This window comes from Vanacampus margaritifer, chromosome 14 (genome assembly GCF_051991255.1).
Source record: "Vanacampus margaritifer isolate UIUO_Vmar chromosome 14, RoL_Vmar_1.0, whole genome shotgun sequence".
Lineage (NCBI taxonomy): Eukaryota > Metazoa > Chordata > Actinopteri > Syngnathiformes > Syngnathidae > Vanacampus > Vanacampus margaritifer.
In genome coordinates, this window is record NC_135445.1 from 2,992,317 (window position 1) to 3,014,725 (window position 22,409).

Here is a 22,409-nt window from a genome sequence, read left to right on the forward strand (position 1 = left end):
CGGAGAGTAACCAATCAGCGACCAGCTATCGGCGAAAACAAATCAAAAGCGAGCTGCTGTGGAAGTAGCCAATCAGGACACCGCACCGTGATCATTCTTGAAGAGGTTTAGCAAATACGTCGTGTTTCTTTTTGTTTAGTTTTTTTTTAAGTGTAATATAAGTAAAATTATTTGTAATATACTTTTATTTATTTTAAAAAAATAATAACAATTCACTTGAAAGTCACCAATGCGCGATAGCTCTGTTAACCAATCGGAAAGTGAGCTGCCGTGTAAGTAGCCAATCAGGAAAATAGATTAGTAACATTAACAATATTAATAAAAATACCAATTATAATTCAATTCATTTCTTTAAACAAAATAAGAAGAAAACACAACAATTTGATTATTATTTTAAAAAATATATTAAAATAAGTGAATCAATACCCTTTCCTTGCTATATCCCATTTATTACAGCATTTATACAAGCATTTTTTTTTAATTTTATTTTTAGCTATTCAAAAGGATGACTTAAATATCTGAAAGCAGCTGAGCACTCCCTGTTGTTGTCTGGCTCTGTGAGGAAGCCATCTCTGTTTCAATCTGAGTCTTAACCTTTTTAGCCAGGAGGCTAACAGCTGAGCGGATGGCTAACATTCTGAGGTGGGCCAACATCATTTTGTGGCCCACTAAGGCAAATAAAATATGTTACTTCATGTTTTATTTTATTTTGCAAAATGGAATTGCTGGTTCTTGCAGGTTGCGGCAGACGTCCTGTTTCTTTTCAGACATGGCTTCCTTATTTATGATAGCGATGTCTACCAAATTTCATGTTACTAAATGAAATAGCATTGAGCTGAATAAAAAAAAAAAATCATTTGGACGGCATTACCAAGACAAAATGGCTGCTACAAACAAAGATGGTGGCCGACAAAATGACAGAATTTCTCTTTTCTGGAATAGTTTCTTAAAAGATTTTTGTTGGTCTCCTCCTGTTGACACAACGGTTCAAAGGTCGCTTGGCCCTGCATTAGGGGTCAGGGGGAAGGGGCTTTCCTTGGTGAGGTCAACCACCAGGGGGTCAAGGTTCAAGGAGCGTATACGTCCAAGGAAAATTAGCTTCTCCTACTCCAATTCCAGGGTTGCAAATGATTCCCCCAAGTGGAACAACATGCCAAATTCCTCACCGGCCGATCACAAATAGCACGCTAATGCCTTAGCACCAAGTCGTTTGAATGTTAGCAATGTTACTAACATTTCTTTTCATTTGTTTCAAATAAGCTGACGCAGCACAACGATTGCATATATGTCCCATTAAAATGTCCAGGAAGAGCATATAAGTCCCCGTGCCTCTTCCAAGGAGACGGTCATCTAGGCCCAGGGTCCCCAGGCTCCAGTGGGGCCCGGGTCACAGCGCGGGTCGTCGGCAGGGAAGTGGACGGGCAGGGCGCTCTGCTGGTGGTGGTTGAGCCGGCCCAGGAGGCGCTCGACCACGGCGGGGTAAATGGCCGACACTTCGTTCCTCTCCTCGGGGTCCTTCTCCACATCGAACAGCATCACGGGCTTGAGGGCTTCGGCGGTCCGCGGAGAGGAAACGTTGTGGCCCGGCCGCGGGAACCAAACGTCACAACCTGGACCGTATCAAAGGATGAATTTTTGTTGGGTTTTTTTGTTTCAAAGGGTTGACAATGTGTTTTCATTGAGCGTGGTTTGCTTTTTCTTTGGCTTTTGGTAACAGAAAATAATCTCTAGGTTTATATTTTCAGTTTTTTTTTAACGTTTTTCTTTTTTGTCTTTTTTTTGCATCATAAGATTAACAACATTTAGATTTTTTTGCTTTGCCTTTTTCACATTAAATGGACATATACTTATTTTTATTTAATAATTATTAACTCATTTGCTCCCAAAACCGTATAAAAACATTCAATTTCAAATATTACCAGTGCCCCAAAAACGTATTTAAACGTTTTTTTATAGGGGGGGTTTATGCTAGAGCATGACCTGAAGAGGTCGCTTAAGGCAATGGCAGTTATCACAAAAACGGCCAGTAGGTGGCAGCAGAGTATAAGAGATCAACCAGGGCCATGTTGCAAAAAGGACAAACGTGATTGTTTTATGGAAAGAACCTAAACAGCAAGTCAGTATCTGAATATATTTTGTTTTGTTCCAGACAAAAAGTTGTCTGGGGTGACACACGAGGCGCTCACCTGGGTAGCCCGTGAGCAGTTTCCAGTTTGAGGATCTGATGGCGGCGTGGATGGACACGTTGAAGCCGGACCGAAAGGCTCCTTTGTCGTCATCGAACGCTCGCAGACGCTCCGAGCCGGGACCTGCATGGAGACGACGATATGCGTCTTACCAACTCTTTGCCGTCATTGTCTCTTGTCTTCAAAGAGATGAGTAGAGTTGAATCTAATTAGATAACACAGCGCCGCCATATTATCATATAAAAACTGAAATATAAAAATATTATTCAAAATTTAAATACAAATGTATTTATTTATGTATATATATTTTTTTATTTACATTTATATATATTTTTGGGGATTTCATTTTCGATTATTTTTTTTTTTTTTATATATATACGTTTTTATTTTAACTTTTAGTCATTTATTTATTTATTTAATTTTGGCAGTTTGGGTCCCCCATACGCTAAAGCATTTCTCATTATATGTTAGCATTAAGACAACAGAGTTTCATGAGACTTAATGATGCGGTTTGGTTGAACGTTTTGGTGTTTACATATACAAGGTTTAAGCTCCCATTTGTTGTATGCGTTTATTTTACAGCAAATTTCAATTGAACAGCTTGAAGCAAGCACACTTGGGCTCTTATTTGGAGAGCTGAGCGCAAGAGTGACACTTTGGAATGTTTTTTTTTAAAAGGTTTTAAGGGTGTTTTCAGGACTTTAAATGTGTCTTTAGAAGTGTAAAAGTGTGTGGTAATTAAAGGAGTTTAAAAATATATAAATATATATATTTTTTATATTGTCTCTCTGTATTGCTGTTATTTATTATGTATTTATTTTACACTTATTTGACAGCTAAAAATGTTCAAATGTGACTTAAAACATTGCTTGATTTTTTTAAATTTATGATGGTGTGATGACCCTGGAATAAATTATTTCTGTTTCCATCATTTCCAATGGGTAAAATCTAATTAAACTTAAGACAAGAATTGCTTAAGAGAACAAAGCAGTCACGTGACCTTGTTTCTTGGTAGAGGTACTATCATCGCAGACCCTCAACCATAAACACACACGTGCGCACGCACGCACACGGGATCGAATGTCAAAGAAGCTTAAATGTAAACACGTTCAACGTCTGCTGCAGCTTGCACTTTAGCGGCGTTCCTCAGGGCTCAACAATAAAGACATTCTGGAGAAAATCACAAACATCAATCAGGGCATGAATAATGAAAAGCAATTATGGCAGCTTCACTTTTTTCTGTTTTTACTAAAAAAAAAATGGAGCCAAGACTGAAGTGTTAGCAACATTTTGTGGCAAAATGGAAGTCAGTGTTGTGGTCATGACTCACATGGGGCTATGTCGTTGTAAATCGGGTCAATATTGTGCAGCAGCTCCAGCCTGGGCGAGGCGAAGCCTTTGCTGGAATACAAACGGAGGTGTGTTAAACACACACAACACACGAGCGGGACGTGTCAATGGAAAACAGCGCAGCCGCCCGTCATTTGCGCCCACCGCAGAGAAAACGCACCGACGACCGCAGTGTCTGATAACACAAATAACTCTCCGCCAGCTGCCCGCCCGCTTTGGCTCTCTGCGACCAATTAGAAAGCGGCGCGCAGGCGGCGGTCAGCTGACGCGCGGCGGCCAATGGGAGCGCGGCAGCGGGAGATGCAAGGTAGCACTTTGCGGTGCGGTGACCCTCAGTTTCACCTCCTGCTTCGCCGCCTCCGCATTTAGGCAGCGAGCAAAAAGAAGTGTCCGTCAAAGCGGACTCAGCTGCTGTGAAGGAAAAACAAACATGGAGAAGTGCGGAATGTCCGGCTTGTACCATTCGGAATTCCGGGAAGCGTATTGAGCCAAAATGATCAAACGCATCCATATTTCATTTAACGCCATCCAAACAAAGGAGGAATCTTTTTTTTTTTTGTTTGTTTTTTTTTTAAATATGCAATAATTTTTTCCGGGTCTTCTTCCCATGTTTTTATTTTTCAAAATTGCACACAATTACATTGCAATGTGGATTTGAATTTGATGAAGCGTCCGTCACCTGATAGTGTTCCAAACGTCGAATCCATCCAGAGGCTTGGTGGCGTTGAGGCTGCCCCCCGCCAGACCCACCAGCGTGGGCAGCCAATCAGAGACGTGGACGAGCTCCCGGCTGGCGTTGCCCGGCTGCTTGAGGAGCGGGCCGGACACGAATCCCACGCCGCGGACTCCTCCCTCCCACAGCGACCACTTCCTGCCTCGCAGCGGCCAGTTGCTGCCGCCGGACAACGTCTGGCCGCCATTATCTGTCCAAGGGACCAAACCGCCATGATACAGTTCAAAGAAGGCAGAATGCTAGTGTGTCTGGTCCAAATCTGAACTTGTTTTCTCCCAAAAACGTATAAATATGTTCTATTTTTTTTTGTGTGTCCCAAAGACATAATTATACATTTTTTAAAGTTTTTTTTTTTTATGCTATAGCATACAGAAGAGTTAGATGCAGCCTCTTAATTGCAAAGAATGGTAATTATTACACAAACGGCCAGCAGGTGGCAGCAGAGCAAACTAGATCTACCAGATCTATCTATATATATATATATATACAAAAATAGAGAATTCTTAGAAAAAAAAACTTTACATTAAAAGAATAAAGTAAATTTTTTATTATGACAGTCATTTTTTAAGTAAAATGGATAAATAAAGATAAAGAATAAAGGTTGTTTGAGAGAAAAATGTATTTTTTATGAGAATAAAGTATTTTTTTCCTAAATGAAAAAGTCTTAATGTTACAAAAATAAATCAATATTTTTTACGGACAAAAATCTGAATTCATTATTATATGACTGCTATGCTTTTTTAACATATTATTAATAATATAATGCATAATAATATTTTTTTCAAGAAAAAAATAAAGAAAAAGGCATAATAAAAAAAATGACATAATATTAAAATGTTCAATATAATATACAAATCTATTTTTGAGAGAAGTCCTTGCAAGAATTCAAACCACTCTTCTTTTTTTCCCATCAGAGGTGTATGAGAATTGTCACAATTGTGTCAAGAATATTTTGACAATAGAATAGATTTTAAATAATTTTATCATGAGAATAAAGTGAGATTGTTTTCAATGACCATTCTTAGTTGTAAGTGTAAAAACAAAAATAATAAAATAGTCAGCATATGGTGACTAACTCCATCTTCTCTCTACAGTCTGTGTTGAAGCAGGATGTCGTCCCAAAAGCGTAAGAAAAAGCCAACGAGTTCATCCTTTGATGTGAATAAGGAAGCCATTCAGCAACCTGAGCCCACCGCAGGCAAAGCGTTTCCCCTTCACGGCATTGTTTTGTAACCACACTTTAAAAGTCCAAGATGTGCTGAAAATAAGCTTTAACAGTCGTCAGTGTGGTTCCAGGTGTTTACTGCTGATAAACACGGAAAGGCTCACGGTGGATATTTTATGACATTGTCTCCTGATTGAAAGGCAACCAGATGGAAAGAGTTTTGTTTTGGGGGGGGTTCGAAACACTTCCACCTGAGTCCACTTTATGAATGGGTCGCCATCTTTAAACCTATTTAGCAATGTGAGCTGCACTCTGCTGGACGTGCACAGTACTGCAACTACTTTTTTCATTCGTCCTGGATTTGATTACTAAGGCATAATACTTTGTGACTGGAGTTGCATTTATTTTCTTTAAATTAAGAATAACGAAAGAATAAAGTGCTTTTTTTTTTTAAAGCAAATTATCATTTAAGAAATATATTTTATAGTACTAGGACTGTTTTGTTTTATTTTTTTGAAGAATGTTCTCTTTTCATTTTTAGTAGGAAAAAAAAGTCTTGATATCACAAAGAGTAAAGTTGTATTTATCGATATATATATAATTTAAAAAAATACATAGAATTGCTCTTCAAGAAAAAAAAGTATTTAAAAAAATTGGAGACGTTATTTAAGCAAATTAACATTTAAGAAAAATATTTTATAGTACTAGGACTGTTTTGTTTTATTTTTTTGAAGAATGCTCTCTTTTCATTTTTAGTCGGAAAAAAAAGTCTTGATATCACAAAGAGTAAAGTTGTATTTATCGATATATATAATTTAAAAAAATACATAGAATTGCTCTTCAAGAAAAAAAAGTATTTAAAAAAATTGGAGACGTTATTTAAGCAAATTAACATTTAAGAAAAATATTTTATAGTACTAGGACTGTTTTGTTTTATTTTTTTGAAGAATGTTCTCTTTTCATTTTTAGTAGGAAAAAAAAGTCTTGATATCACAAAGAGTAAAGTTGTATTTATCGATATATATATAATTTAAAAAAAATACATAGAATTGCTCTTCAAGAAAAAAAGTATTTAAAAAAACTGGAGACGTTTTTTAAGCAAATTAACATTTAAGAAAAATATTTTATAGTACTAGGACTGTTTTGTTTTATTTTTTTGAAGAATGTTCTCTTTTCATTTTTAGTAGGAAAAAAAAGTCTTGATGTCACAAAGAGTAAAGTTGTATTTATCGATATATATAATTTAAAAAAAATACATAGAATTGCTCTTCAAGAAAAAAAAGTATTTAAAAAAATTGGAGACGTTATTTAAGCAAATTAACATTTAAGAAAAATATTTTATAGTACTAGGACTGTTTTGTTTTATTTTTTTGAAGAATGTTCTCTTTTCATTTTTAGTAGGGAAAAAAAGTCTTGATATCACAAAGAGTAAAGTTGTATTTATCGATATATATAATTTTAAAAAAAATACATAGAATTGCTATTCAAGAAAAAAAAAGTATAAAAAAAAATTGGAGAAGTTTGAATTTTTCAAGAAAATATTAAATCAATAAGACCGGGGATCGACCCAATACGGATACCAAGTATCGGTACTTGCCCATCCCTAGTTAAAATGTTGCTACAAATTATTATTATTTTTTCTCACAATAAGAGGCAAATTACATTAACAACATCCCTCAAAACATATAAAAAGTATGACGTTCTATTTTTTTTCTTGACTCCAAAAAGTTATATAATGATGTGTTTTCATCCATATTTTGAAAATACTTTTTTTTAACAAAAAGTAAAAATATTACTAGGATGCAGTTACATTTTAAATTCTAATATCACAACAGTTATATCACAAGAATATGTTTGTATCTTTTCCATAAAACAATCAATATTATGAGGATAGTTATATTTTTCAAATTTAAAAAAAAAGTCATTTAGTATGAGAATATGTATTTTTCAATAAAAACGAAATATTATGAGAATAAAATTGTAATTTTTAAAATTAAAGAATATCATGAGAATATTTTTTTATTTAAAAAAGGGCATGAAATAATATATTTATAGATTTTATGAAAAAGGCATAATATTATAACAATAAAGTTAATTAAAAAAAAAAGTTGTATTTAACATGTTTGTCATTAATATATTGTTTTGGAGACGTAATATTAGGTGTGTGTGTGTGTGTGTGTGTGTGTGTGTGTGTGTGTGTGTGTGCAGTCTTGTTTTTGTACATAGTGGGGCCAACATTTCGGGATTTCACCCTTGTCAGTCCATGTGGGGCCATTTTGCTGGGCCCCACAAGTTTAGACCTCTTTTTGAGGGTCAAGACTTGGTTTTAGAGTTTAGGCTTGAATTGGGTTTGGGTTGAGGTTAGGGTAAGGAATAGGGGTAGGCAATCATTTTTGATGGTTGGGGTTAGGGGGAGGGGCTAGGAAATGCATTATGTCAATGAGATGACCCCACAAAGATAGTAAAACAAATGTGTGTGTGTACCTGTGGAAAACACGAGGACAGTGTTGTCCCAAAGTCCGGCCTGCCTCAACGCCAGGCTGATGTTGCCCACCGCCTCGTCCATGGCCGCCACCATGCCGGCGTAAGCCCGGCGATGCGGGTCCCGGATGAAAGCGTAGGGCGCAACGTAGCGCTCGGGCACCTGCAGGGGCGCATGCACGGCCTGCAGTGCCACGTAGAGGAAGAGAGGCTGAAACACAAGCACATGACCTTTTTTAACCCACTCGTCATATATTGGACAGAAAAGATTCTTATACTCAGAACACTTTTTTTTTTTTTGGTATATTTTAGAGAAACAAAATGACTTCATATCGATGCTAAAAAAGCCTTAATATTGTTATACTTTGTTTTGGCTGAGCTTGTTTTTTTAAGTGTTGAGGCTTGCGTCACCTTTTTGGGGTCGTGTTTGGCGACGATCCGGACGGCCCTCTGGCTGAACAGTTCGGTGGAATAATCGCCTTTGTATCCCGGGGCGGCCGCTTCCTCCTCCCGCAGGTCCAAAGCACATCGACTCAGATTGACGGCGGCGATGGGGCTACAGCGGATGTGCGTGTAGTAGTCCTCGCTGCCAGTTAGATAGCCTGGACAACATACGACGTTATCTGTTGAGCTAACAAGTAGCATGGCAAGGTGGGAGGAGCCTGTGGCGCATACAAACCAAAGTAGGATTGGAAGCCGCGACGCGTGGGCAGGCAGTCCTTCGTGTACATGCCCAGGTGCCACTTGCCCACCATGTGCGTGGCGTAGCCCGCCTGGGACAACAGCTCGGGCAGCAGCTTCTCGTCCAGCGGCACGCAGTACGGCTGACACGGCCAGATGATCTGGTGCTGCATGCCCGTGTGGATCTGGCAAAGTCAAACACGCAACGTGCTGGTGTGAAAGGTCAACAAACGTAGCCATGCCACATCCTCTTGTTTGATGCTAGCTTGAGGCTCAATTTCACTTTTTAACAGGTACGGTTGTCATCCAAAAGAGAAATTCGGATAAAAAAAAGAAAACTCAGTTGACTACAGTACTACAATGAGTAGTACTTGTAAGAAAAATAAATAACGGTTTTCTAAACAGTACTAATAGTAGAAATATTATAAGTAAAAGTACTAGACAGTGCACACTAGAATAAATAAATGAAATTAAATAAACCTGCCTGTGGATCTAAAAAAATAAAAAATAAAGTTTAAAAAATAATACCGGTAGTAGAAATTAATGTAATTTTTTCTCCACATATTCATTATTATTTTGGAGACAAAATATTATTTGAATTTTCCCAACAACAACAACAAAAAAATATTCAAAAAAGTTGTAGGTTGCCAGAAAAAGAGATGAAAGGTAGATGAAAAAGTTTTTTTTAAATACAAAACTACAAAAAGTGAACATAAAATGTCTAAACTCCAAAACAAAAACAGAAGAAAGCAGAAAATGAACATGTACACAGTATATACTTATTTATTTATGTATTTATTTATTTTAAAAGACAGAAAAGAAAACGTTCAAAGGTAGCAATAAAATGTCCAAAAACAAAAGAAGAAATCCCAAAAATGACCATAAAATGGGCATAAAATCGTCAAATATGTCAGAAATTTGACAGAAAAGTCTAAAAATGAAGAAAAACAAAGTCTGATCAATTAGGAGGGGAAAAAAACAACAGAAGACGAAAGTGTCTCACCTGATACCGTCCAGTCATAAGCTGGTTCCTGGACGGCGTGCAAAGCGGCTGGACGTAGTAGTTGTCCAGGCGGACCCCCGCGGCCGACAGCTTGTCCAGGTTGGGCGTGTTGATCTCCGAGCCGTGGTAGCCCACGTCGTACCAGCCCAAGTCGTCCGCCAGGATGAACACGATGTGCGGCTGCTTGGAACCCGACGCCGCGGGGGAACCGACGGTCAACAGCAACGCGAAGAAAGTTAGTTTTTCGGCCATGATCACCTCCAAAGTTCAGCAAAGTGGAAGTGAAGTGGCTGTCAGCATGTAAAGCAGGAAGCCAGCAGCTTCGCGGTTTGAAGAGTTAAGGACCGCATAGGAATGGCGGAAATGAATGAATGTTTTGCGAAATAACTATTCACATTTTTGCTTTTAAAATAGGGAACTATTCAAGTACCATCCATCGAAGAAATTTCGCCACGACTCTCAGCAGCCAATCAGGTTACTTGAGGGAACTTGTCCAGGTCACGTGAGAAAACAGGAAGCGGTACGCAGCAAGACGGAAGTCGGGTTTCTCTCGTTATTTTGACGCTCACATATCTATAATGATACAACTTTACTTAAATAAAAAATAAAATACTTTGTTGGCTGTTTTAGTATTTATTTGGCATATTTTTAGTTTGGTCATACGGATGATGTCAATTTTATTTTTTATTTTTCAATAAAAAGAATGTGTAAAACCTCTATACTGGAATGTTTTACTGTTTTTATGACTAATTTAGTGAAAATTGAACTGACCAGCCTTCACTATAATAATTATTAGTCATAATTTTATTTATTTATTTATTTTGAGACTTCGACATTTAACTGCCATTTTAGTTTGGGTTATATGGATGAAAGGAGAACTTAACTTTGATTTAATACGGAACTTTTTGCTGTTTTTATTACAAATTTTATCAAAGATCTTATCAGCGATTAGATTTTGTGTTTAGTTGAGATCATGTAATGAAATAAGAATGTCACTCTTTCATTTAATATGGTGTTTTTGGACTATGTACAACCGCTATATTGGATTGATTGACTATTTTCATTGTAGTACTAATTTCCTTAAAAATCTGACTCGAGGTCTTCTAAATAATTATAACAGAAAACAGTAATCAGTACTGATTTTCAGACGATAGCAAATTCTTTATACTTTATTTCTCAAGGTTAGCATTAATGTACAGTATATTATTTATTGCACATTTGTACAAAAAAAAACTTGATTATAAAAACTGTACAATCGTTTAAATCTGTCACTTCCTAAAATGATAATGGCATTATTTCTCTAATTGTACCAAAGAAAATGTAAACCATGGAATTACAAAAATTACTGAAGACATTGCGATTCAAGTACGTCATAAAACTGGACAGCAAACTCCTTGGTGTCCAAGTCACGTGGTGACGTTCCTATGCTTTGCTCTTGGCTTTGTTGTGCAGGCGGGTCCGCGTGGGCTCGGTGAGCACCAAGGGCTCCTGGATGACCGCCGCCGGGTACTTCCTCCCCAGCAGCTCCACATCCACCTTGTGGCCAACCGAGGACAGCTCCACGGGCAGGTAGGCGAACGCCAGGCTGTGCCGGGCGCTGTAGCTGTAGGCCCCCGACGTGGTGTTGCCCACCACCTGATTGAGGAGACGCAGGTGAGCGAGACGGCGGGACACAAAATCGGGAAGCGATGAGGAGCAGCTGGATGCGGCTCACCTTTCCGTCGTGCCACACCGTCTCGTTGCCCTCGGGGTCCACGTCGTGCGTCTCCACCGCCAGGTAGGACAACTTCCTCTTCAAACCCTGGGCTTTTATCTCCTGAAGCGCCGCCTTGCCGATGAAGTCAGCGGGCTGCTCCCCCACCCCCCAAAAAAAAAGATGTTGTGAAGTCCTACCAGAAGCTACCACATCGACAAAGGCTAGCAGAGCAGCTAGCTGACCAAGCTAGGGTTTAACATTGTTGTTGTTACCTTGTTGAGTTTGATGAAGTAATCTAAGCCCGCCTCCAGAGGGTTGGTGTCACAGTTCATCTATAAAGATCAACAAACAAAACAATCAGGAAAATACCTTGAATGCTTTTTAACTCATTCACTGCCATTGACGGCTATAGACGTCAAAAATTCATTTGAATTATTTCTATTAGTTTCACTTTTTTTTCTCACTTTTGTTAACAAGAGTATGAAAACCTACAAAAACATGTTTATTGTGCATTTAGAAAATTTGTGATTAATCGTGAGTTAACTATTGAAGTCATGTGATTAATAACAATAATAAAAAAATATTAATATATACAATTAATATAATATATTAATATATATATAATTAATATATTATATAATAATATTAATATAATAATAATTCGCCTGATGCCCTTAATTAAAAAAAGAAAAGATTATTAAAAATTAGTGGTGTCAGACGATTACAATTTTTAATTGTAACTAATCGCATGACTTCAATAGTTAACGAACGATTAATCACAAATTTTATATCTGTTCTAAATGTACAATAAAAAAAATCTAGGTTTTCATAATCTTGTTAACAAAAGTAGAAAAAAATGTTAAACTAACAGAAATAGTTCGATTGAATTTTTGACGTCTATAGCCGTCAATGGCAGTGAATGAGTTAAAAGATGCAGGCATGCATCAGACTTTTGTACCTCAGCTCCCCATCCTCTGAAGCCCTTCTCCAGTCTGAGGGAGGCCATGGCGTAGGTGCCGAAGTTGTCGATGCCTTCCTCTTTCCCCGCTTCCATTATGGCCCGGTACACCGCAGCCATGTCCTTCTGGTTGATATACAGCTCCCATCCCAGTTCACCTGAACGCCACATGCACCACAAAGGTCAACAACAATGCTAAAGAACATGAGAACACCACCAAAAAAAACAGCAATGTAGAATGATCATAAAAACACAAACCATCAACAGAAACTTCTTTTTTTTAAACAAGAGAAAAAATACTAGACACACATTTCAACGTATAAACCAGGGGCCAGCAACCTTTACTGTCAAAAGAGACATTTTAGGTTAAAAAAAAAACAAAAAAACTTTGAACATTGTGATGAAGATTATGAGGATTATTAGTTTTATTGTAATTTATCAGACTTAGTTTTTCATACATTTTTAGACTTTTCTGCCTTTCTAACATTGATATTTGACTTTTTTGCTATCAATTTTCTAACATTTTTGGCAATTTTGTGGACATTTTATGATAGTTTTGGGGATTTCTTTTTTTGTTTTGGGACATTTTATAGTTACATTTAAAAAAAAATCTGCCTTTTTTTCAATCAATTTTCTGACTTTTTTTTTCCAATTCCAAAGACAAATTTTGGTAATTTTCTGCCTTTTTGTTTTTGAACATTTTATGGTTACTTTTTGACTGTTTAAAAAAAATAAAAAATAAAATCTGACTTTTAGCAATTTTTGTGTACATTATATGGTGATTTTCTGCTTTTCTTTTTCCTTTTCGAACAGTTTATGGTCACTTTTTGGACATGTTTCGGTATTTTTAAAAACTTTTCATTCACATACATTTTTTTAAAAATATTTAATTATTTATTTTTTATGTGAATTGGTAATTGATTCAAAGAATATTTAATCTAAAAATAAATATGTAAAAATAATAATTTCTACAATTTTTTAGAGAGATCCACAAGGGAGGGACTGAATAAATAAATAAATAAATAACACAAAATCACAACAATGCAAACAATTTAAAGACATAATCGCATAAACAACACAAAGAAAACAAAACAAAAGCAAGACAAGAGCCAACACTAATGAATCTCCAGCACAAACATGAAAAGTACCATGAAAACAACATGGCACACAAAACATAAAAATCTCAACACACAAACATCCCCCAAAAAATAACACAAGAGAAAATAACAAGTCGCATACCAGTATAGGAAATCCTGATGGCTCGGAGCATAACATCGGCCAACTGGATGGACTTGCACTGAAGAAACTTAAACCCTGAATGGCTCATGTCCTCCTGGGTGAGCTTTTGAAGGACCTTGCGCGAGTTGGGCCCGGCCACGCCCAGCACGCCAATTTCTTCCGTCACATTGGCGACGTCCACGTCGTAGCTGCCGACAGCAGCTTCTGTCTCGATCCACCTGTTCAAAACAGATACAATTTCACAGTGATGTCACAGAGACATGCACGCATAGAACCCAATACGTCAGAGCGTCCGCCATATTGGATGTGCCCCAAAAACAAATACAAATAAACGGACTGAAGGGGGACAACCAAAGTTTGAGAAGTGTTCATGCTCAAGAATTTGTATGGATGGAATTGCAATATTATGTAGTGATAGACTCATATGTTTTTTCCTGATTAAAAAAACAACAACAATGCTTTTTGCCGATACCAATACCGATTATTAGATGTCAAGGAGACTGATAACCGATATTTTGGAGCCTATCTTTATTTGCAGTGAAACAGAAAATATTAGCATTTAAAATACTTTTTTTTTTTTCAATAGGTTTTAGGTGAACTAATGAATACACACTCACTCGCACGCACGCACACACGCACGTACACATAATCACCCACGTACAAAAAAAAATAAATAAATAAATAAAATATATATATTTTTTTAAATAAAAAAAAGGAGAGCAATGATGATGACACGTCAAATCGGTAAAATTACCGAATGAACAATACTGAGCTCTCCAGGGGAAAAAAAAAAAAAACAGCATTAAAAATACAATTTAAAAAAACGTTATTGAAATGCCATTAAGTATCTTTGTTTAAAGGTAAGAAGTTTGTCTTTTAATTTTAAACATATAGCGAATAGACAGCTCTGTTTTAAAATTCCAACAAAAACATTCATGAAATGTTAAACTTTGACTTATTTTGGTTTAATTTCAACCAAAAACAAAAAAAGTGCAAGGAGTTCCCATTTTCAGCAGCATTTCTTATAAAGTGAAGTGAAATTTTATATAAATACAGTACATAAATAAAAAGTTAACCCAGTTTTAAATATTATGAACTTTTGGGAACTCAAGAGTATTAGCGACAAAATCAACAAATATTATTTGCAAGAGGATGTTATAATGCCGAAATACGATCAAGTTGTTATCATCAAGTCAATGTGCAGTATATCAAGCGGCAATGAAGACGTTTGCCACTAGAGGGTGCTACATGAAACTGATCTGGGTTGAAGGATTCCAAATGAAGGCTTTCATTTATGGCCTGGTGTTTGCAGCCAAAGGCGGAGTTGTACTAGCAGCTGCTGGAACGCTTTGGGTTTCAACCATTGCGGGAGAGTTTTATGTTCCGTCATTTCAAGAGGCTTCGCTGACGATTTCAAATTGCCTTGCTGATGATTTCGCATTTCAAAAAAACAACATCACCAAAACACACCATATCGTTTCAACCTGCTGCCGTTTTTCACCTGAGGTCATGCAGCTCTGAACCCGAACCGGTGACGAGCAAAAACTCTCCCGCAGCCAACTGGGTGATGGTGACCTCAGCGTAGACTCGACCGGCGGGGGTCAACATGTGGCTGATGTTGGTCTGGCCCACCTGAAATCACACGTGTGACCTTGCGGGACGTTCCGCCTGACCTTTGGGACGTCCAGGGTTTCACGCTGGTGCACGAGGTTCTCTCACCTTGGGCATGGTGTTGGCAAATAAGCGGTCCAGCAACTTGAGCGAGTCCTTGCCTTTCACGATGAACTTGCCAAACGGGGTCAGGTCTATCACGCCCACCTTCTCCATCACCAGCTTGCACTCTCTGCCCACGGGTTCGAACCAGTTTGTGCGCCTGAAACTGGGCCTGGCGACGGACGCAAAGAAAATCAGCGCTGAGTTTGTTTTGCATCCCGGGTCCGTTGGGGCCTGACCTGTATCCGGTGTCGTCTCCCGGTTTGTAAAACCAGTGAGGTTGTTCCCAGCCGGCGTGGAAGCCCATGGACGCTTCGTCCTTGAGAAGATCATAAATGCCGCTCTTCCGGGAGGTTGGTCGGCCAGCAAAGCGCTCCTCCTTGGGGTAGCCCACTAGGGAGACAAAGAATTCAGTTTTTAGATCCGTGTCATTTGGTTCCCGGGTCTGGACCGAAGCAGATGTAACAACTGAACAATAAGTCGTAGCAATAATATCTCATTCGGTGCCATTGACGGCTATAGACGTCATAAACCCATTTGAACGCATTCGCTCCCAGCGATTTTCACTGAAGCAACCCCCTTCCGTTTTACTGGATTTTGACTGATTTTGCAAAGCCCACAGAATAATGTGTTCTATTGCTATAAAAACATGGAACCTACCAAAAGAAAGATTGGTAAAGAGTCTCTTCTTTCATCAGGAAAAAAATAATTTCTATTTGTTTCCATTTTGCAGTAATTAGCATTAGAATATAGCTAGGTTTCATCATTATTCACAAAATCTGTTTAAAACTGTGGGGAAATTAGCTTTTTTTTATCAACATGGCTCTGGTTGATCTCTTATACTCTGCTGCCACCTGCTGGCCGTTTTTGTAATAACTACCGTTGCTTCAACCGTTCTCTTCAGTTCAGAGGCTGCATCAAAGCCTTCTCTATGTTCTAGCATAAAACAAAACAAAAACGTATAAATACGTCTTTGGGACACTGGTAATATTCATACGTTTTTGTGAGCAAATGAGTTACCTGGGCTGACAGTGAATGAAATATATGTTTATCCATGTGACAAAAGAAAACTCTACTCTATAAGAAATTTATATCCCAAAATAGTGCCATATGCAAACCCTCAAATTTTTGATGGGGTACAAAGCTCATTCCCATTATCATGTGTGTGTGTATCATGGTCAACCTGAAGTAAGGGGTCCGAAAATGTCATTTTGACCCGAGTGCCTTGAAACTCTTTAAATGCATAGTAGACTTGATGAACACAAAACATTTTCGAGAAACCCCCAAAATGTCAACAAAATATATACTGTACTGTATTGCGTTCACTTTTAAATACCCGGAATGAATCACCCGAGTTTCTCCACATCTGGCCCGAGACCCGCTTCCTCCAGTGCCAGTGCCCCATTTTTCCTTATATGATTTCTTACCCACATTATTGAAGCCGTAGGATTCTCGGGCTTTGGCGCACAGGAAAGGCACGTCGACCCAGCTTCCGTAGCGGTTGGGGTCACATTCAATCAGGTCGTACGGAGGCTCGCCGGTTCGAATCCAGTCGCTCAGGAATTTCCCAACTCCGCCGGCGTGGATCACGCCATACCTGAGCAGACCAGGCAGTGGGAATAGCCGTTGCTGTCGTTCCTGAAATCCGATCTCTCGTGCCCGTACCCGAATCCGATGGCCGTCCAGTAGTTGCGAACTCCTTGATGTGGTCCGAGCATGGGCAGCAAGTCCGGGGTGTACGTGATCGGGCCGGACACAATGTTGATGATGTCGGCTTTTTTGAGCACGGGGACCATCTCCATGGCCATTTCCACGTGCTCCATGATCCGGTCTAGGTCCGACTCAAACAGCTCCTTACCGAAACCTGTAGCAGTGGGATAGAAGGTTTAACGACTTATAAGATGGCTCTTCCGAAGTACAGAGTGAGAAGCTTCCAGGATTTCCAACTTTGAAACATTCCTAGAATTTCGCAACTCACATCCAGACATAGGGACGTACAGGCCTCCCTGCTCAGTCACTAACCACGACCCGGATAAGTGATAAAACGGATCAACAAAAGTTTAGTGCCCATACACGCACCTGGGGGTACACCGTCTCGAACCCAAGAGTCTTGCAAGACCATCTTCTCCATCTTTTCATAGGGCCCAAACAGAAGGCCGTCCCTTTCTTGACGCAGGTAGTACGAGCCCTCCAGGTCTCGGATGACGGCCAGCTCCTTTTTCAGGGACTTGACCTCCGGCACGGTCGCGGTCACCAAGTACTGGTGGTGCACTGGGATGGTCGGATGCTCAAAACCAATCAACTTTCCCACCTCACGGGCCCAGAAACCTAAAACGACAAACGTGGATGGGGATTAGCTCATTTAGCATTTATTGTTACTCACTTTAAAATGTAAGCAAAGCTATGGGAACTAGTTTTTGATAGCGGTTAAGTCAGGCTAACGCTAGCTAAAACAACAAACAACATCACGAGGCATTTTTTCAGCTCGGTGTAAAATAATCAAAGAGACTATCATCAGTACTTCTATTTCATTAGTCCTACGCTTGCTCAATGCGTGAAAAGTATCATGAGGTAACGAGTCGCTGTTGTGTTATGTCATTCCAAAATATAGGTTAAGTCCAAGGTTCATGTGTACCCGCCACCTGCACACTGGATTACTGAGTAAATAAAATCGAAAAAATAGCCTGATAAAAGCTCACCCAAATCAAACTTGTTGTACATTTCCACGAATCAGCTGTTAATTCCAAAGTGAAGTTATATTTATCATAGCCAGCAGTTACTAGGGAGACATGTTGAAACGGATCTTAATGGGTCGCATAACAGGCTCATTTATGAGTGCTAACTTTGTATTCGAGCGGTTGTCCGCCGACCTCCGATAGCAACTTTGGCTCATGTGTCCAATGGTTTGTTTGATACTTTGCCCAAAGACGTTGTCTGTAATGGCCTGCTCAGGCTTTGCTAGTTCCGTTTAGTGGCCAGCTAAGGGTAATGCTAGCTACGCTTTGCTAGGTAGTTTACCCAAGGCTTTGTTTTAAAAGCCTGCTCAGGCTACTGCAAACTATGTGTTAGGGGTTTAGTGACTTAGCGGTGAAGCTAATCCTAGCTACATTGCTGTAGCTACTAGACTAATGATAGCTACAGTTCAATAGCTCCTTTACGCAAGACTTTTGTCTAATGGTCTAATCAGGCTACTGTTAGCTACAGTTTAGTCGATAGTTTACTAAAGTTTTTGGCTTTTAACCCTGTCGGGCTAATGGGAGTGATGTGTTTAGTTGTTAGTTTATGCAAAACTTTGTTTAATGGCTATCAGGCTAATTCTAGCTACATACGTAGGTTGTTTACCCAAGCCTTTTTTTTAATAGCACAGTCCAGCTAATGCTAGCTATCATTTGGGTGTTGTTGGAGTTTTTTTTTTAACCAAAGCATTTACCAAGGGACCTACTAAGAGTCCTATTAGTACAATAGCAAAGTATGATCTTAGTTTCGCAGAGCCTTGTGTCTGATACTGCATGCTATCATATGAGATTTATGCTAATGCTTGCTACAGCGACAACTACCAGCCTAGCTGAGCCAAGTCATACTCGTACTACAGCTGGGCCAGTACAGTTCTATTTCGTTTACTCTGATGTTAATTATTGGACAATGTGTCTGGGTATGCAAGCAAGTCGGCTACAGAAAATGCCTGCTGGAAAAACAAACATGTCAACTGAATCCCTTCCGAAAACCACTCGGACCCAGTTCAAGCTCGTTTTCTCTGAACTCTACCAGTAATGGTCCGTGTGTGCAAAGGTCTCGGAGTTAGATAACACTTTACCCGGCTGAAAATGTGTCGCCCGCAGTGCGACCTCAAGCCTAATGAGTTACTCAGCTTTAACAAAGAACATTGACAGGTACACTACTGAAAAGTTCAAGATATTGCGCAATCGGGTGAAATTTCAGGAAGAACCTAAAATGCATTATAACCTTTAGAGGTCAACTTAATTTGACCATGTCTAAACTTTTACATTACACATAATTGTTCCATCTCGCAGAACCTACTGGTCCCTACTGGTGGTGGAAATCGGCTCTGCCCGCATGTAGGTAAGACCGAAATTCTCAGACGGAGGATGAATGGATTCAAACCTGTGGCGTTGACAATACGATTGGCCCGGATGGTTCCGTGAGGCGTCTGCACATCCCATTTGCCGTCGGCTGTGGGCGTAAGTCCCGTAACCGGGGCCGGGTTGTAGATCTGAGCACCGTACATGCGAGCGCCTGCCGCCAGCGCCATGGTCAAGGAGTACGGGTCGATGTGGCCGTCTCCCGGAGTGTACAGACCAGCCAAGACCTAAAACCAGAAAAACCGACCGCAAAAAAGGTTCAACCAAAATGGGTCGAGGTAAGTCTCATTGAAGAGGTTTCTATTTGGGCTACTGTTTGCAAGGCTTGGGTTCTAGGTCCCAGGGTAGTAACCCGTCAATGCCCACAGACTTTGTACAAAGACCATCAGGTCAAAGACTTGACAGGATTCATCACGCATACGGGTCTAGTCTGACTCTGGACTCACTCGGACTCTACCTTGTCCATGTTGAGCAGCGGGAACAGCTCTTGAGCCTGCTCGGGTCCAATCATATACTGCTCCGTTACGTGCCAGTGGGTGCGGGTCATCTGGTACCTCATCTCGTCGACACGGGCAGGCGTGGACGCAATGCGGACGCTGCCCGGCTGGTGGAAGCCCACCGCCTGCTCACACGGAAACCACGGTCATCAGAATCTCCGAAACGTTGAATGGGCACAACTGGACGCTTCTCGGTTGTTGAAGACGTTTCACCTTGCATCTTCAAAAAGACCAAGCAAGACTCGCGGAGCATACCTGACCAGTTTCGGCTTCCAACCTCTCGTACAGTTTGATGCTGTCATAGTGGACTTTCTTGAGATTGATGCCCGGATGGTAATAGGTGGTCAACCCGGCCTATGATGACGAAAACCACAAAACAGAGTTAGCCCGGGTACCGTCGCTGAGCCTGATAACTGACACATGTACGGACGGTAATAAAACACAGTCTGTACTGTTTATTAATAGAAGATCAAGTCGTAAGTGTCAAGTGAAATAGCAACCAATGTACCGCATGCCAAGTGGATCCGGCGGTAAGTTCGGACTTCTCCAGCAGCACCACGTCCTTCATGCCACTTTTGGCCAGGTGGTAGGCCACACTCGTGCCCACGCAGCCCCCTCCGATGACCACCGTCTCGGCTGTGTCCTTCCATCGCTTGCCCAACACGGAGGACGAGTCACTAATGGGATGGCGGGAAAAAATTTGCGTCAATCCTTTTATGCAATGAAATCAAAGTGGAGTGCAGCAGTCCAAATGTACGGTCTCTTAAACTGCTATATGGTCTTAGCCACCTGCCGCAGTCCAGTTTCAGGGTGTTAGAAAATCTTCTTGGGATCGATAGCCTGGATTATCTTTCTAGAGAACAACAATCATTTGTTTTGAGAACCTCAGAGATTTCTTTGCTACGAGTTGCCATATTCAACTTTCAATGACCAGGAGGAAAAATGGCCAATTAAGTCCAAATTGGACATTTTCACTTTGGGGTGTAATCACTTTTGTTGCAAGCAGTTTAGGCATTAATACTTGCGTGTTGATTTTTAATTTTTTTTTTATTTATGAAGCAGTAAATTTATACCGTGTACATTGACTACTTTACATTGTAGTGTCCTTTTTTTCAGGACCAAATATTTATTTAGTATTTTCAAAACATATGACATTACTTTTGTCTATTAATGCAGAAAAGTAGTGATTGATTAATCCCTAAAAAAAAGAGTTGCCATATTCAATTTTCAATGACCAGGAGGAAAAATGGCCAATTAAGTCCAAATTGGACATTTTTACTTAGGGGTGTAATCACTTTTGTTGCAAGCAGTTTAGGCATTAATACTTGCGTGTTGATTTAAAAAAAAATAAATAAATTTATGAAGCAGTAAATTGATACCGTGTACATTGGCTACTTTACATTGTAGTGTCCTTTTTTTCATGACCAAATATATATTTAGTATTTACAAAATATATTACATTCATTTTGTCTATTAATGCAGAAAAGTAGTGATTGATTAATCCCTAAAAAAAAAGATTTCCGCAAATATATTATTCTGTATTAGTGATATGTTTCAATTGCGATGCTTTAGTTCAAAGATGGTTGTTGTGTTTTTCTTCTTCAAAACACAAATAAAGAGCGAATCAACAACAGCGCCTCCGCTGGTTGCAACCGAGCAGCGCGATACGTTTGCATGCATTTCTTGATCAACATCACCTTTGGTTGTCATTTTCAAACGCACTGAAGTCTTTTTTTATGTGTATTTACAAAAGTAAAACAGTCCACTGGTGGTTGTTCTCACCTTTGCTCATCTCGTCTTCTCGCCGTGCAGCCGAACGTCCGCGAAGGCAAAAGAAAGGCAAGAGGGCCAAGATGCCTCCTGGAGCGCAGGTGCACCTTGACCAGCTTTAACATGCGAACAGACATGACTCCCAAAAGCAAAAAAAAAAAAAAAAGCCACCGTCTGGAGAGGTTGACGGGGAAGTTATAAATGCTTCTCACTGGCCCTCCAACTGGACTCTGGACCCGCCCCACGGGGTCGTCGGTCATCTGAGGATGTAACTTTAACCCTCCCCACCACCCCTCTCATATGTAGGTCACACACACGCAACTGGAACACTCTCTTTATTATTCTTTTTGTAGAATATTACTTTAATTTTTTTTATAAAATGAATGTATTTAATGTTGATTATTTTATGTAAAATTAATTAATTTAGGAGGGGCCATATGCATACATTTATTTAAAATAAAATACTAATATATTGTAGGATAATAGGCAGAAAGTGAATGATTAAATATAATTAAATAAATGAACTTAAAACGCAGTAAAAAAAAATGAATTGAAAATGTAAAACAACAAAATTTCAATTCAATTGGCAGATAAAACACTGATTCCATTTTAATGTAACTGCATGATAAATGCTACAAAAAAAATATGTGATTACATCATATAAAATAGCAGAAATTTCTGTACTAAAAAATATAATATACTAATTGGATTGAATTATATTGCAGGATAAATAGTACAGAATGAAAGATTAAATAACATGATAAGCAGTAAAAAAATTATAAATTAATTTAGAATGAAATGAACAAAAATAAAAAATAAAATAATTATGCATGACAA

At 39.1% G+C, this 22,409-nt stretch overlaps 2 protein-coding genes across 4 annotated transcripts; both read right to left on the bottom strand.

Moving 5' to 3' along the window:
* Positions 1–428: 428 nt before the first annotated feature.
* Positions 429–10,106, bottom strand: arsb (arylsulfatase B). Of its 3 annotated transcripts, none has more exons than XM_077543100.1 (8): positions 9,600–10,104; positions 8,595–8,781; positions 8,327–8,517; positions 7,919–8,126; positions 4,216–4,459; positions 3,517–3,587; positions 2,187–2,309; positions 429–1,610 (listed from the first exon to the last, which is right to left on the bottom strand). In XM_077543100.1, the coding sequence occupies exons 1-8, from the start codon at positions 9,849–9,851 to the stop codon at positions 1,351–1,353; spliced, it is 1,536 nt and encodes a 511-aa protein (XP_077399226.1). In that variant the 5' UTR covers positions 9,852–10,104; the 3' UTR covers positions 429–1,350. The 3 variants fall into 3 exon arrangements, 2 of the variants coding, with proteins under 2 accessions (XP_077399226.1, XP_077399227.1); XR_013288201.1 differs by lacking the exon at positions 429–1,610 and adding an exon at positions 3,187–3,356 and having other exon boundaries at positions 2,185–2,309; positions 9,600–10,106; XM_077543101.1 differs by lacking the exons at positions 429–1,610; positions 2,187–2,309 and adding an exon at positions 2,491–3,356 and having other exon boundaries at positions 9,600–10,106.
* Positions 10,107–10,736: 630 nt separating this feature from the next.
* dmgdh (dimethylglycine dehydrogenase) lies at positions 10,737–21,798 on the bottom strand. Its single transcript, XM_077542516.1, has 16 exons — positions 21,585–21,798; positions 20,311–20,479; positions 20,058–20,156; positions 19,763–19,927; positions 19,328–19,532; positions 17,285–17,533; positions 16,871–17,069; positions 16,633–16,802; positions 15,445–15,598; positions 15,212–15,377; positions 14,994–15,124; positions 13,493–13,710; positions 12,254–12,411; positions 11,568–11,627; positions 11,314–11,448; positions 10,737–11,234 (listed from the first exon to the last, which is right to left on the bottom strand). Exons 1-16 carry the CDS (start codon positions 21,707–21,709, stop codon positions 11,022–11,024), a joined length of 2,616 nt encoding a protein of 871 aa, XP_077398642.1. The 5' UTR covers positions 21,710–21,798; the 3' UTR covers positions 10,737–11,021.
* Between the last annotated feature and the right edge of the window lie 611 nt (positions 21,799–22,409).